General features: G+C 41.3%; 1 protein-coding gene across 3 annotated transcripts in view; it reads right to left on the bottom strand.

Annotated features, from left to right (window-relative positions):
- The window catches only part of wdr47a (WD repeat domain 47a), a 143,918-nt gene continuing 128,835 nt past the window's right edge, over positions 1-15,083 (bottom strand). For 2 of the 3 annotated variants that reach the window (XM_060906024.1, XM_060906023.1), the window contains exon 15: positions 1-3,257. In XM_060906024.1, coding sequence (XP_060762007.1) covers positions 3,115-3,257 — 143 coding nt within the window. In that variant the 3' untranslated portion in view covers positions 1-3,114. The remainder of the gene's footprint in view (positions 3,258-15,083) is intronic. The other variant, XR_009651321.1, reaches the window with a different exon arrangement.

The following is a 15,083-nucleotide window of genomic DNA, read 5'->3' on the forward strand; positions in this document are numbered from 1 at the left end:
CAGAAATGTTAAAATAAATATGTTAATATGTTACTGTAACTCTGACAACCTAGGAAATAAAATCAGGATAACATTCAATTTTGGGGTTAAATGTAAAATGACAAATTCGTCATTATCCGAATTCAACATTTTTAACAGAATAGTGCTTTGATTACAAATAGTGATTTTATAGCCATTCACAAGAGATGTACACACACTATCTTTCAGGCAAAAGTGCTGCATTTCAGCCAATAGCAAAACACACACACACAAAAAAACCCCACAGGATTTACATTCATACAGAAAGTAATTCAGTAACAGTATAGTTCATGACAGTCTACTTGCATATAAAGTAAAAAAAAATTTAACACCGTTGATCACAAAATGTACATTTTCTTTTTCCTGAATGCTGTTTTCTATTTAGCACACAGCAGCAAAACATTGTGTGCTGTTTTCAATAAGAGGATAGTTACTATTTATGACCACTTTTCATCACTGTTTCTTTTCCAGTGGGTGTCAATTCAATCTGTTCATTGCCAGTTATCCTAACTGATTTATCCTGCTGAGGTTTGCATTGAATCTGAAGCCTATTCAGGGAACACTTGGTAGGAACATACACGGTGAGACACAAACACTATGTTACACAATTATCCCACCACAGCATTATTATTATGAGGGTTAAGGTGGAACCAGTGTCAATCCACACACACATTCACACCTAGAGGCAAATAGACAATCCACCTTTTACTATTATTATTAAATGTAATTATTTAGGGTGGCACAGTAGGTAACATTGTTGCCTCACAGCTCCTGGGCCCCGGTTCCATTCTGAGCTCTAGTTGCTGTCTGTGTGGGGTTTCAAATGTTCTCCCCATGTCCTTGTGGGTTACTGCCCACCTTCCAAAACATGCCATCAGGTAGATTTAGCGATGCCCTGGGCGTGAATGCATGTGTTTGCATGGTGCCATGGGATGGACTGGTATTCCATCCAAAGTAGATTTCTCCCTCATGCTCCATTGTGTTCCAGGGATGAGGTCTGGTGGTTAAAGTGGCTATTGAAGATTAAGAAATGAATGCATTAAATTATATTGCATCACTCATTTAGTTTTGTTCATGCAGAGCTTTCCAGATTGTAAGGACATGTCCAAAGGATAATTAAAAGATAACAGTATATTATGAAGAGGTTGGTTTAAATTATAGCAGCTGAATCTTGGATATGTTGAAAAGAACTGGATGGAATTGACCCCAATCCTAGTGATTTCTCACTAGCTGGTTTTCTAGAATGGCTAAGTGTATCATAAAGCTTTCCAAATAACCCATGAACCAAGGCACCATACGAAATGCACAGCACACAGAAACATCTATTTACATGGCTTGGACAGAATATGGGTATCTGTGGCATGTGGTTTTACACACTTCAGAATTTGTTACTTTTATGTTTAATGACTTGATTGGGCCTGACAGATACAGTTAACAGTTTTGGGGAAAGAGCAGGGAAACATTAAAAATGCGTAAACATTAAAAACACCTCACAGCAGGGTTTGGATGTGGACAAGCTGCTCTTACTTCAATGGTAAGATCAGGCCACCAGTCTGATCTTCCTTTACGATGTGCATACACTGCATGACTTGTAAAAGGCTGACATTTAGAAATTGGTCATGGGATATTACACTTTTCTTCACAGCGTTCATAAACTAAACAACTCCTTAGCATTACAGATCTCACAGGAATCAATGCAATCTGATAAATCACACAAGAAAAGAAAAAGAGGAGCTAAATACACTGCCTCTTGAACTAGTCTATGCCTTTTTACATAAGAAACAGAGCTGAGAACTCTGGACAAAGATGTCTGGGAGGTCACTGGAAATTCGTTCTCAGGGTTCTCAAAGTTTCATTCACAAATTTTGTCCTCTATCTGTGCAGTGCACTGGTCATACATCTCTTCACCATTTTTCTTCCTTCCCCTCCTTGTGCTGTCATTGGCTGTTGCTTGTATCAATCCACTGACCATCTTGCACAACTATATATGTGTACCTTTACCAGCCATAATATGCTTAAAAATATTGGAAAGCCTCTGACTCTCCTAGTTTGAGATTGATTTATTAATTTTTAATGCTATTTTGCCAAAAGCTTGATATGTACTATAGAATTTTATCTCCAATTTTCCCCAGGTTTTCAGATGAAGGGTTTGATTGGAGTCAAATGACAGCACAGATGATCTGGTGGTATGAGTCACATCTCCAGCTTTGACATTCAGAATGATTGGAGACAGACAGATTTTTTTTTTTCTAAACAGGTGTGCATGCCGAACAGAATTGGTACATCATTATTTAACAACATTGCCAGTAATGTAATTAGCTCAGCTAATGTTACATTTAAAGCGATAGATATGTGACTCTAGCAAGATAGCTAACATTAAGAAGTATGTGATAGAAAAATACCAGGTTACAGAACTGTCATTGACTGACTTGCCTTCAAAATGTATACATTTCTATTTTCATGCAGATGCAAAAAGCCTCTGCCTTTTTTGATCAGGATTGTTTTTACAATTAAAAAACTAACAGACGTTTGCAAGACTACAGTGAAAGTCAGTTATGTAACTGGACAATGAATACAGGCAACAGTGCACTATAAAAATGGAAGACAAACTCATGGGACTCTGAGAAATCTGACAACATGCAGTACGTATGCCCAACACAAATTGTTTGTGTCATGTGATAATGAGATTTGCTGGCTTTTTTCATTGCCTATAAAACATAAGAGAACATGTTATGTATGCATTTGACAGCAGAAACAAATTATTTAGCATTTTAGAAATCATGTAGCTTCACTCATTTAATTAGGGAGTGCTCTGTACATGTGCTATTTTGACCGATTAACTTTTGTACTTTTTTAATTAATAGAACAGTACCTATTATTCTGCTGATAGGTAACACTGAAATCACCGGGAACCATGTAGCATGTGCAAAAACAACTATTCATACAATATTGAGAAAGAAGAGGCAAGGAAGAGAGGCTGTCACAGAGCAAGGAGAAAAAAGAATACAGAAATAATAAAACAGACACACGCTATTTACGGTTTCATCCAACTAGGGAGTTTTGTCAGTAGAGTGAGATGTGTGGTCAGAGACGGCTCTATGTGTTGTGAGTCCAGAGGGTGACCGTGCGATCAGCAGATGAGGAGAGGAAGGAGAGGTGCTGTGGGTGCCACCTGCACTGGATTACTTTGTCACTGTGCTCTCCTACTGTAGTCAATGGCAACTGCTTTGTCAGATCTCCTACACACACACACACACACACACACACACACACAAACGCATTAGCCTAGAGGACAAGTTGACAGGTGTTTGACATTGTAGAAGAGTTCAATTTTAAGACTTATTTACAAAATCTCCTAAGAATTCAAATCATTAAAAACAACCAAACTCAATGTTCCTGTTTAACTCAGGTGTGACTGGCTAACTGAAAAATGGGCAAATTTCCAAAGGAGAAAAATGACCATACCGTATATCATCATCATCATCATCATCTTTATTTGCCAGACTCAAGGTCCAAGTACACACACAGATTACACATGCCCAATATAAAAACAGACAAACAAGAACATAGACAAACACAAACAAACACCAATCAATTAAAAAAAAAAAAAAAAAACTTATAAAAGACATTCATACCAGTACCTCCACATTGGTGACTGGTACCGAATTACACTATAGCTGGGATTGATCAGCACCGTTATAATGTCATTCTGTGACATGTTTAAGCGACATATAAATTTATATACCTGTATCAGGTTCCTCAGTAAAGCTTTAAAGGTGCTGACCCCTGCATAACAGAACAGGGCACTAGCACTATAGCACCTTGGTCTCCTGAGTAGGATCCTTAAACAGTCATTATAGGCTAACTGTACCTTCTGTAGACTTGCCTTTTTAAACTTTGCCCATAAGGGTGCAGTGTACAGTGGAATACAGTATGCTTTAAACAGTTTGATTTTTACTTCCTCTGAGCACATATGAAATTTCCTAGCCAACATATTAGCTTGGGCACATAACATGCGACACTGCCTATATACATCATCAGATATCTGGTCTGTAATGTAATGACCTAGGTATTTTATTTTCTTACAGACACTCAATACTTGACCAGAAAGATAAAATTCTGGAAAACACAGCTCTTTGTCGCCTTTAGTTCTGCATATTAATACCACACTCTTTTTAGCATTATATTGCACATCATATTTCATCCCATACTCAGAACATGTATTCAGTAACTGCTGAAAGCCAGCACTGCTAGGAGAGAGAATAGCTAAGTCATCAGCATACATAAGATGGTTTACCAGAGTGTTACCAGTCATACAACCAGTTTTGCATTCATTTAGTTGTTTAGATAATTCATCCATATACAAGTCAGTGGCGGGTCCTGAAAATTTTCTCAGGAGGGGCAAATTATCCAATAATGTCATAAGGTGACTCATTCAACAGGTGCATTATTGGTAGCCAGACATTATTGACACTTTTTTTTTGTTTTCTCTCTGCACATCACAGTTCCATGCCACTTCTGTCCACTAGATGGCAGCACATTACAGAAATCTTTTCCCTGTAGCTACATAAGCTATAGTCACCGGTTAGTGGCCTAGTGGTAGCGTGTCCGCCTCTCGATCGGGAGATCGGGAGTTCTATTCACGGTCGGGTCATACCAAAGACCATCATAAAAATGGTACCTACTACCATCTGTCAAGGCACGCTGCAATACAGATGCGAGTAGGGGAGTTAAACTCTCGTGGTTACCAGAGGACTGGCCCCCCACTGTAACCCTAGCTATGTAATAGGCGAGAGGCCGAGGGCTGCAGAAACGGAGATTGGCGCCGCCCGATGCGCCATATGGCACGGGAAGGACTTTAGACTAGACTTTTTAGACATAAGCTATAGGCCAGGCATCACCAAATGGCGGACCTCGGTCCGGATCCGGACCCGTGACCAATGGTAAATTCACGAGATTAAGTAATTTTCATGGAGCATTATTTTGGATGGTCGTGGCTATTGACAGCGGGCGCTGCTACTCCAGTTAATACGACAACAGCTTCACTCAGTTGAGCCAATAAAATCGTTAGTTTACCCAGCATGCCACAGCAGAGCAACAAGCAGAGAGGAAGAGAGTTAAGTTCAGAGACAACCGACCGAGACAACATGGCTTGCTCCAAAAGGCGGCGGAAAGTAGACAAGGAAAATCGTTGTTTTGAAGATGAATGGACGGAGAAATATATGTTCATTCTTCCAGCGAGCAGTTCAAAACCAGTGTGCCTCATATGCTCCGAAAACGTGGCATTACTTAAAAGCGGCAACGTGAAGCGCCACTACGAAATGAAGCACAGCCCTTTTGAGCAAAGTTATCCCCTGAAGTCCGAGCTGAGGGCACGCAAAATAACCGAACTGCAAGCACAGTATGACAGGTCTACCTGACTCATCACACATACATTTACAGCCCAGCAACGTGCAAACGAATGTTCCTTAAAAGTAGCGTGGATTTTGGGGCAACATAAAAAAACATTTAGTGATGGGACAGTTGTGAAGGAGTGCTTAAACGCTGTTGCTGAGACATTGATCTGCTCATTGATCTGCAAGGAAATGCTGCATTAAGGTGGGGTTTACATTAGACCGTATCAGCGGATCATCAGATTAACGTTTTTAAAACGATTAGCGTGCACACAGCAACGCCAATACACGGATACGCTCGGCTCCACAGGCATCCTGCGCTCCAAATCACTCCGCCCTGAACAGCGAGTGCCCTCTGGAGGGTGCGCACTCCGGCCCTGCGCAGCTCACAGAGCGCGCGAGTGAAGCGCACGAGCAGTGATTCGGGACTGAGCCGCTGTGTGTGTGATCCCAGTGCATATCGGGCATGCACGTCACTTACCACTTGCAAGTGGAAGGATGGCAAGCCTAAAGACAATCATAACTACACAATGGGCAGTATTTGCATCAGTATTTGCAGTATTTTCATACTTTTATACTCTTTAATGAAAGGTGATACAAGGCGGAAGTCCGCGCCGTTTTTCAGCAGTCGCGTCACATAACCAATGCCAGCGAATCAGGAAGGTGGATGTCACAGTGACGTTGTCCAATGACGACGCCAGCTAGAGCTCAGCACAGCGTATCCGCGTATTCTCAATGTTTACACAGCACCGGACCAGACACGATCTGGATTGAATACGTGAACCCTGGCGGATTCCCGTTTCCCGGCGTTTTAATGTAAACGGACCGTGCATCTGCGAAGAAAACGAGACAGATACGGTCTAATGTAAACTTGGCCTAAGAGAGCATTTTGAGACAACTGACCCTGCTACTTTCTGGTTACAGACTGCTTGAGAGTGTGTTCCCTGGTCTAACCAAAGGAGCACTGCACACCTTGACTATGTTTGGATCGACTTGCAGCTGTGAGTCAGCTTTTTCCACTATGAACATTGTCAAAACCAAGTACCGTTCTAGGCTCAACAATGAACACCTACATATCTGCATGAGAATGGCACTAACTCCATTCCAACCAAGATTTAAATTACTGGCAGCTCAGCCACATGCCCATTTTTCTCATTAAGAAAAGTAAAAGAAGAAGAATTAAAAGAGAAAAGTTCAAAGAAAAATGTTCTGTTTGCATTTCCCCCCCAAAAAGCCACTTGTTTTCTGAAAATGTGGACTTTTTTTTCTTGAAAAGTAGGCCCTCATTTTTTTTAGGCTGGGACCTCCTTATTTTAAGAACAAAGAAGAGAAAATGTGAAGTCAATGCTCTGTTTGCACTTTTTAGTTAATGTTTTCTGAGTTGACTTTTTTACTTGAAGTGTAGGCCTGCAATTCTTCAGGTTGGGACCGCTTTAATTTAAGAGAAAAAGGAGTTATTCCACTCTGTTTGCACTTTATTTATTTTATTCTGAGGTTTCTGTTTTCTTTAATCTGAAATAAAGGCCTTGAATTTATTTTCCTGGGACTACTTTTATTTATGGTAAAAGAGATAGTTGTGCACTCAGTTCATTTCCTGCATTGGAAATTAACAATAAATATTGTTGAAACCATATGAAAATGTGGACATAGGGGAAGGCTATAAGACACAAGCTGGACTTCAGTTCGGACCTTCTACTTGGACAAAATTTAATAACTGGACCTCAGTGACTTAATTGAATACCCCTGCTATAGGCTGTGGTGTAAAGTTGCAAACAACATTCACAATCGAAGAATAGTTTGGCTCCACAATGACCAATTCCAATTACGCCCTATTCACTATTCACATTATTTCAATATTGTATGATGTGAAATAGCCAAGAATGATATCTTTATAAAAAGATATGTCCAACAACTACACTACCGTTCAAAAGTTTGGGGTCACTTTGAAATTTCCTTATTTTTGAAAGAAAAGCACTGTTCTTTTCAATGATCACTTTAAACTAATCAGAAATACACTCTATACATGTGGTAAATGACTATTCTAGCTGCAAATGTCTGGTTTTTGGTGCAATATCTACATACAGTGGTGCTTGAAAGTTTGTGAACCCTTTAGAATTTTCTATATTTCTGCATAAATATGACCTAAAACATCATCAGATTTTCACACAAGTCCTAAAAGTAGATAAAGAGAACCCAGTTAAACAAATGAGACAAAAATATTATACTTGGTCATTTATTAATTTAGGAAAAGGATCCAGTATTCCATATCTGTGAGTGGCAAAAGTATGTGAACCTTTGCTTTCAGTATCTGGTGTGACCCCCTTGTGCAGCAATAACTGCAACTAATCATTTCCGGTAACTGTTGATCAGTCCTGAACACCGGCTTGGAGGAATTTTAGCCCATTCCTCCGTACAGAACAGCTTCAACTCTGGGATGTTGGTGGGTTTCCTCACATGAACTGCTTGCTTCAGGTCCGTCCACAACATTTCAATTGGATTAAGGTCAGGACTTTGACTTGGCCATTCCAAAACATTAACTTTATTCTTCTTTAACCATTCTTTGGTAGAATGACTTGTGTGCTTAGGGTCATTGTCTTGCTGCATGACCCACCTTCTCTTGAGATTCAGTTCATGGACAGATGTCCTGACATTTTCCTTTAGAATTTGCTGGTATAATTCAGAATTCATTGTTCCATCAATGATGGCAAGCCGTCCTGGCCCAGATGCAGCAAAACAGGTCCAAACTATGATACTACCACCACGTTTCACAGATGGGATAAGGTTCTTATGCTGGAATGCAGTGTTTTCCTTTCTCCAAACATAACGCTTCTCATTTCAACCAAAAAGTTCTAGTTTAGTCTCATCCGTCCACAAAACATTTTTCCAATAGCCTTCTGGCTTGTCCACGTGATCTTTAGCAAACTGCAGACCAGCAGCAATGTTCTTTTTGGAGAGCAGTGGCTTTCTCCTTGCAACCCTACCATGCACACCATTGTTGTTCAGTGTTTTCCTGATGGTGGACTCATGAACATTAACATTAGCCAATGTGAGAGAGGCCTTCAGTTGCTTAGAAGTTACCCTGGGGTCCTTTGTGACCTCGCTGATGATTACATGCCTTGCTCTTGGAGTGATCTTTGTTGGTTGACCACTCCTGGGGAGGGTAACAATGGTCTTGAATTTCCTCCATTTGTACACAATCTGTCTGACTGTGGATTGGTGGAGTCCATACTCTTTAGAGATGGTTTTGTAACCTTTTCCAGCCTGATGAGCATCAGCAATGCTTTTTCTGAGGTCCTCAGAAATCTCCTTTGTTCGATGCACTTCCACAAATGTGTTGTGAAGATCAGACTTTGATAGATCCCTGTTCTTTAAATAAAACAGGGTGCCCACTCACACCTGATTGTCATCACCTGATTCAATCAATGGATTGAAAACACCCGACTCGAATTTCACCTTCAAATTAACTGCTCATCCTAGAGGTTCACATACTTTTGCAACTCACAGATATGTAATATTGGATCATTTTCCTCAATAAATAAATGACCAAGTGTAATATTTTTGTCTCATTTGTTTAACTGGGTTCTCTTTATCTACTTTTAGGACTTGTGTGAAAATTTGATGTTGTTTTAGGTCATATTTATGCAGCAATATAGAAAATTCTAAAGGGTTCACAAACTTTCAAGCACCACTGTAGGTGTATAGAGGCCCATTTCCAGCAACTATCACTCCAGTGTTCTAATGGTACAATGTGTTTGCTCATTGCCTCAGAAGGCTAATGGATGATTAGAAAACCCTTGTACAATCATGTTAGCACAGCTGAAAACAGTTGAGCTCTTTAGAGAAGCTATAAAACTGACCTTCCTTTGAGCAGATTGAGTTTCTGGAGCATCACATTTGTGGGGTCAATTAAATGCTCAAAATGGCCAGAAAAATGTCTTGACTATATTTTCTATTCATTTTACAACTTATGGTGGTAAATAAAAGTGAGACTTTTCATGGAGAACACAAAATTGTCTGGGTGACCCCAAACTTTTGAACGGTAGTGTAAATAAGAAAGGAAACCATATTTTTAAAAAATAATATATTTATTTGCCAATCTTGAAAGTACTGTTCTACAGAATGTTCTGTAAATAGATTTTGTACTTCAAACTCCATGACCAGCAAGAATTTTACAGACTGTGCAACTTAAGGACAACAGGACAGTGCACTTACTGTAACAAAACATTGTAAATAGTTGGCTAACATAACAATAGCAGTTGAATAAGTAGATGAGTGGATCTTTAGATCTTGCAATTACTGGTATTTACCAAGGATATTACCAAAGTGCTAACTCTCAGAGCAAAGTGTGGCAAATATAAAAATGCACATTGAAAACATCAGAAGTGAACTGATTCTGTGTGTGTGTGTGTGTGTGTGTGTGTGTGTGTGTGTGTGTGAGAGAGAGAGAGTCACGAAGTCAACCAAACCCAGAAAAACACCACGGTGACTGGAGCCCTCAGTTTTGTCTTTGCCTCGTAGAGCTAACTCAAACACTCCACAAAATTTCATGCATTGGATGAGTTGGTTTAATATGTGCCTGTTCTTACTCACCTCATCGTTGTGGCGGCGAACTGCTAGCCTGTAGCCCTCATCCAGTTGTGTAGCGATGTTCACGCTCCCAAAAGCCGAAAATTTCAGGCAGCTGCCCATGTGAATCATGTTTTTTTATTTTCTCTGACAAATGATGCATGTCCGAAACTCCAGTGTCAGTCAAACACAAGTTACCCAATGGGAATGCATTCCTGGACAGCTCACCCACACGTGAAGTTTGTGCCAAAACTGCAAGCAAAAAGTCAGGGAGCGCAAACGAGAAAGCTGGAATCGCAACCAAAATAAATTACGTCAAACAAAACTGAGAAAGACGCGGAACAAAAATAAAAGGTTTCTGAAGAGTAATAGACTGATATTTTGCACGATTACATGAATAATTTGTTTGCCAGTCTAAAAAAATTTACTTTTTCTTCTTTTTTTGTATTTTGATTTGTCGTTTTTGTTTGATATTTCAAAAGTATTGTATGAACATTTTGGCACAAAATTGATTCCATAAGCACACACCATGCGTTTCATATTTACGTTTACCTTGTACAATTTTTTTCCCCCAGCCTTTTATAGAAGGAGGGAATTTCACTCCATTTTTCAGCGTTGGCACCAATTGTTTAGAAATGAATTAGCATCAAAATTGACAGAATTTGACTGGACACACAACATGGCATAACCAGATAAAGCCTCCAACCAATAGAGGGAGTGAGAGATGTCAATTTGATTACAATATGGACAACATCCTGGAAACAACCATGAAGGGAGAGGAAGACAGAAGATTCCAAACAATGGCAACCATGATCATCAGCCTCGTCACTGAGAGGTTTGATAAAGTGGAGAAGGGAGGTACCAAAGGCCGCTTAAAGAACGGCAAAGCTGAGATCACACAGCTGAGATACAAATTGTGACCACTGAAGAGGTAATTCAAGTGGGAAAGTGGAGATAGGAAAAACGGGCTGAGGAGAACTCCGAGGCACCTTTAGGAAGAAACCTATGACCCTTGCAGAGTAGAGTAGCATAGGAAACAGACTAAACTGAGAACCAGGAAATACACTCCCTTCCTAACAATCCGTTTGGGTTTACCAGATAACTGCTAGGCCAGAAGCACAGTAGCCATCTTGCATGCATGAAAGAGGAGATGAACAATCATCTTCAAATGCCTAAAGGGATGCAGCACGAGGGGAAGATTTAGGAGAATGGAGAGCCTTGATCAATCCACCTGGACCAACATCTGACTTTAATGTAAAATAACCCAGTTGGAAAGAAATCCAACCTGTTGTCAAGGCTGCCAGAGCCACCTCACCATCTGAACCTACTGGAGTGCCTTACCTGGTGTACAAAAGATATCATAAGCTCACGTACCAACTGTGGGAGATCCTGAGGGTGATCTGGAGGGGGCAAGGTGAGTCAACAATGGAGATTTGCAGAGGGTGTATGGGTCCAAAAGGAAGAGAACTCAGTGAACATTGAGCAGTTTAGGTCCATTTCACTGCTCAGTGTCAAAGGGAAGATATTTTTCAATATTGTTGCTCAATGGCTGATAGAGTATTGGGTAAAGAACCAGTACATCAAAGCCTCTGTGGGAAGGGGGGATCCCGGGGCTTCTAGAGAACACAGTGGAGTGGTAACACAGCTGATCAGATAGGCAGAAGGAAAGAAGACCCGACAGTGCTATTGCTAGAACTCGCCAATGCATATGGTTTCATACTCCATAAACTAGTGGTACTGGGGCAGCAGCACATCCTGATTAACATTAAAGAGCTCATCATGGATTCTTATGCCAACTTTAAGCTGGGCTTTACTTCTGTGCCAGTCACATCTGAATGACACCAATTGGAGAAAGGGATTATCACTGGATGCACCATCTCAGTGACACTTTTGGTATCCTACCCAAGATCTTGTGGCCACTGTTGGTGTCTGAATTCCCACTGTCCACTGTCAAGGACCTTGAGAGAAGGGCAAGCGGTCACCTCCATAGGTGGTTGAGATTGCCAAGAAACCTGAGCCTCTGTAGTAACAGTAACAAACTAAAACTCCCCACCAACAGCCTCAGTGAGGAGCTTATGATAACCCAAGCAAGGGACAGGCAGCAATACAGGGAATCCAGTGACCCAAAAGTCTCCCAGGCTGGCATTGAGGTGAGGACTGAAAGGAAGTAGAGGGCACAGGAGGCAGTGGACCAGTGAAATCTCAGTTGTGTCTCAGAGTGCTGGTGGGATCCGTGGCAGTTGGCCATGTGGGGTTAGGCTGCATTCCAACAATGCACTACAACAAAGCCAAGGGCAAAGAGAGGTGGGACATGGTTCAGAAGGAAGTGTGAGCTGGGGTTAAGGAGCTACATGAAAGCCAGTTGGTGGGGTTGCAGCAATAGGGTGCATGGATGAGGTGGGAACATGCAATGGACTGCAAGATCTCATGGTCTGAGTTGTGGAAGACTGCACCCTTCTGTATCAAATTTCTCATCCAATCAGTATACAGTGTTTTGTCCAGCCCATCCAACCTCTTTTGCTGGGGGAAGGTTGAAGCATAAACATGTCCTTTGTACCAAGGTATAGGAATACTGGAGCATATCCTCAGCAGCTGTCTTAAAGCACTAGGAGAGGGTTGTTATTGCTAGCACCACACCCAAGTACAGAAGGTAAATCCTGAATCCATCTGTACCATTATCATCCGGATTAATGTCCCCCCCCCCCCCCGTCCTTCCCATGGTCGCCATTTTTACCCCTAGTGTGTCAAGTCAGTAAGCGTCGTCTGGCTGCAGGACCGGACTGCTTGTCTGCGCTGGGTTACCTATACCTTTCTGCCTCCCTCCCCCCCCTTACATGATTGCCCCCCTCCCTCACTCCCTTCCTCCCCTCGAGTCCTGAGTTGTTGTAAAGTGTACTGTGTGTGTGGAATTTGTGCTTATGTGCTGAGGTGTTTTTTTTAAATGTTCCCACACTGTGCGTCCCTAGAAGCATAGTGTGGGGGTCGTTTTTTTCTCCTCTTCTTCCCTCATGTCATTCTGTATTTTTCACCCCTGTCTTCCTGTCCTGTCTACACTATGTCAATTGTATGTTGTATATGTACGGACAGGTTGACGGCTAATTTTGCTGGTACATGTGACTAGTGACAATAAAGGGCTTATCTATCAATCAATCAATCAATCAATCAATCAATCAATCAATCAATCAATCAATCAATCAATCAATCAATCAATCAATCAATCAATCAATCAATCAATCAATCAATCAATCAATCAATCAATCAATCAATCAATCAATCAATCAATCAATCAATCAATCAATCAATCAATCAATCAATCAATCAATCAATCAATCAATCAATCAATCAATCAATCAATCAATCAATCACCACAGATCACCAAGTCACAGAATCACATTTGTGAGGGCAGGAGAATATCCAAATTCCCAAATAAAAGCCCAAGCAGACCTCCTGGAAACAGCACATGACTGGCTGATGAGAATAGACCAGGGGAAGTAACTCAGATTCCCAAAAGACATACTGAAGTCCACCCTTGGACAAGATATCCTACTGGTCCCTGAAACATCTAAGCAAGTGGTCATGCTAGAGCTTATGGTGCTCTGGGAGGAGTAGATGGAGGACGGAAAAAAGGGGAAATATGCAGAACTGATAGAGGAGTGCAGCAGGCGGGGGTGGTGTGTAAGGCCAAGTTTACATTAGACCGTCTCTGTCTCGTTTTCTTCGCGGATGCACTGTCCGTTTACATTAAACCGCCTGGAAACGCCAGGAAACGGGAATCCGCCAGGGTCCATGTATTCAATCTAGATCGTGTCAGCTCCGGTGCTGTGTAAACATTGAGATACGCGGATACGCTGAGCTGAGCTCTAGCTGGCGTCGTCATTGGACAACGTCACTGTGACATCCACATTCCTGATTCGCTGGCGTTGGTCATGTGACGCGACTGCTGAAAAACAGCGCGGACTTCTGCCTTGTATCACCTTTCATTAAAGAGTATAAAAGTATGAAAATACTGCAAATACTGATGCAAATACTGCCCATTGTGTAGTTATGATTGTCTTTAGGCTTGCCATCCTTCCACTTGCAAGTGGTAAGTGATGTGCGCTGGGATCACACACACAGCGGCTCAGTCCCGAAAACACTGCTTGTGCACTTCACTCGTGCGCTGTGTGAGCTGCGCAGGGCCGGAGTGCGCACCCTCCAGAGGGCACTCGCTGTTCAGGGCGGAGTGATTTGGAGCGCAGGATGCCTGCGGAGCCGAGCGTATCTGTGTATTGGTGTTGCTGTGTGCACGCAAATCGTGTATTGGTGTTGCTGTGTGCACACTAATCATTTTAAAAACGTTAATCTGATGATCCGCTGATACGGTCTAATGTAAACATGGGCTAAGTTGTACTGAAGTGGAGGGCAGGGGCTTTGTGGGAAAAAAAAAAAACACTAAGCAAAGCCTCCTGGGCATCACTGGTGAATGTAAAAGAAAAGCTATTGAAAGTGCTTCAGAGGCAGCAGAGAAAACTTCAACATGGCTGTGGATCAGGAGGGACAAGCCATAGAATAATATCTCTTGGACACAGGCCGAGAGCTGATCAGTCCCAGTCAGGTCGCCTGGGTGGGGGTGTCTGAAGTTGAAATACCCAAAACATCTGATAACCTCAGGCACTATTACTGAGGATATATCCAAGTATATCACTACATGTTTGCAACTATCATGTATCACTTTAAAAAATAAAATAAATTATATACACACACACACACACACACACACACACACACACACGTACGTGCTTGAAAGTTTGTGAACCCTTTAGAATTTTCTATATTTCTGCATAAATATGACCTAAAACATAATCAGATTTTCACATAAGTCCTAAAAGTAGATAAAGAGAACCCAGTTAAAAAAAATGAGACAGAAATATTACACTTGGTCATTTATTTATTGAGGAAAATTATCCAATATTACATATCTGTGAGTGGCAAAAGTATGTGAACCTCTAGGATTAGCAGTTAATTTGAAGGTGAAATTAGAGTCAGGTGTTTTCAATCAATGGGATGACAATCAGGTGTGAGTGGGCACCCTATTTTATTTAAAGAACAGGGATCTATCAAAGTCTG

This window comes from Neoarius graeffei, chromosome 23 (genome assembly GCF_027579695.1).
Source record: "Neoarius graeffei isolate fNeoGra1 chromosome 23, fNeoGra1.pri, whole genome shotgun sequence".
Taxonomy (NCBI): domain Eukaryota; kingdom Metazoa; phylum Chordata; class Actinopteri; order Siluriformes; family Ariidae; genus Neoarius; species Neoarius graeffei.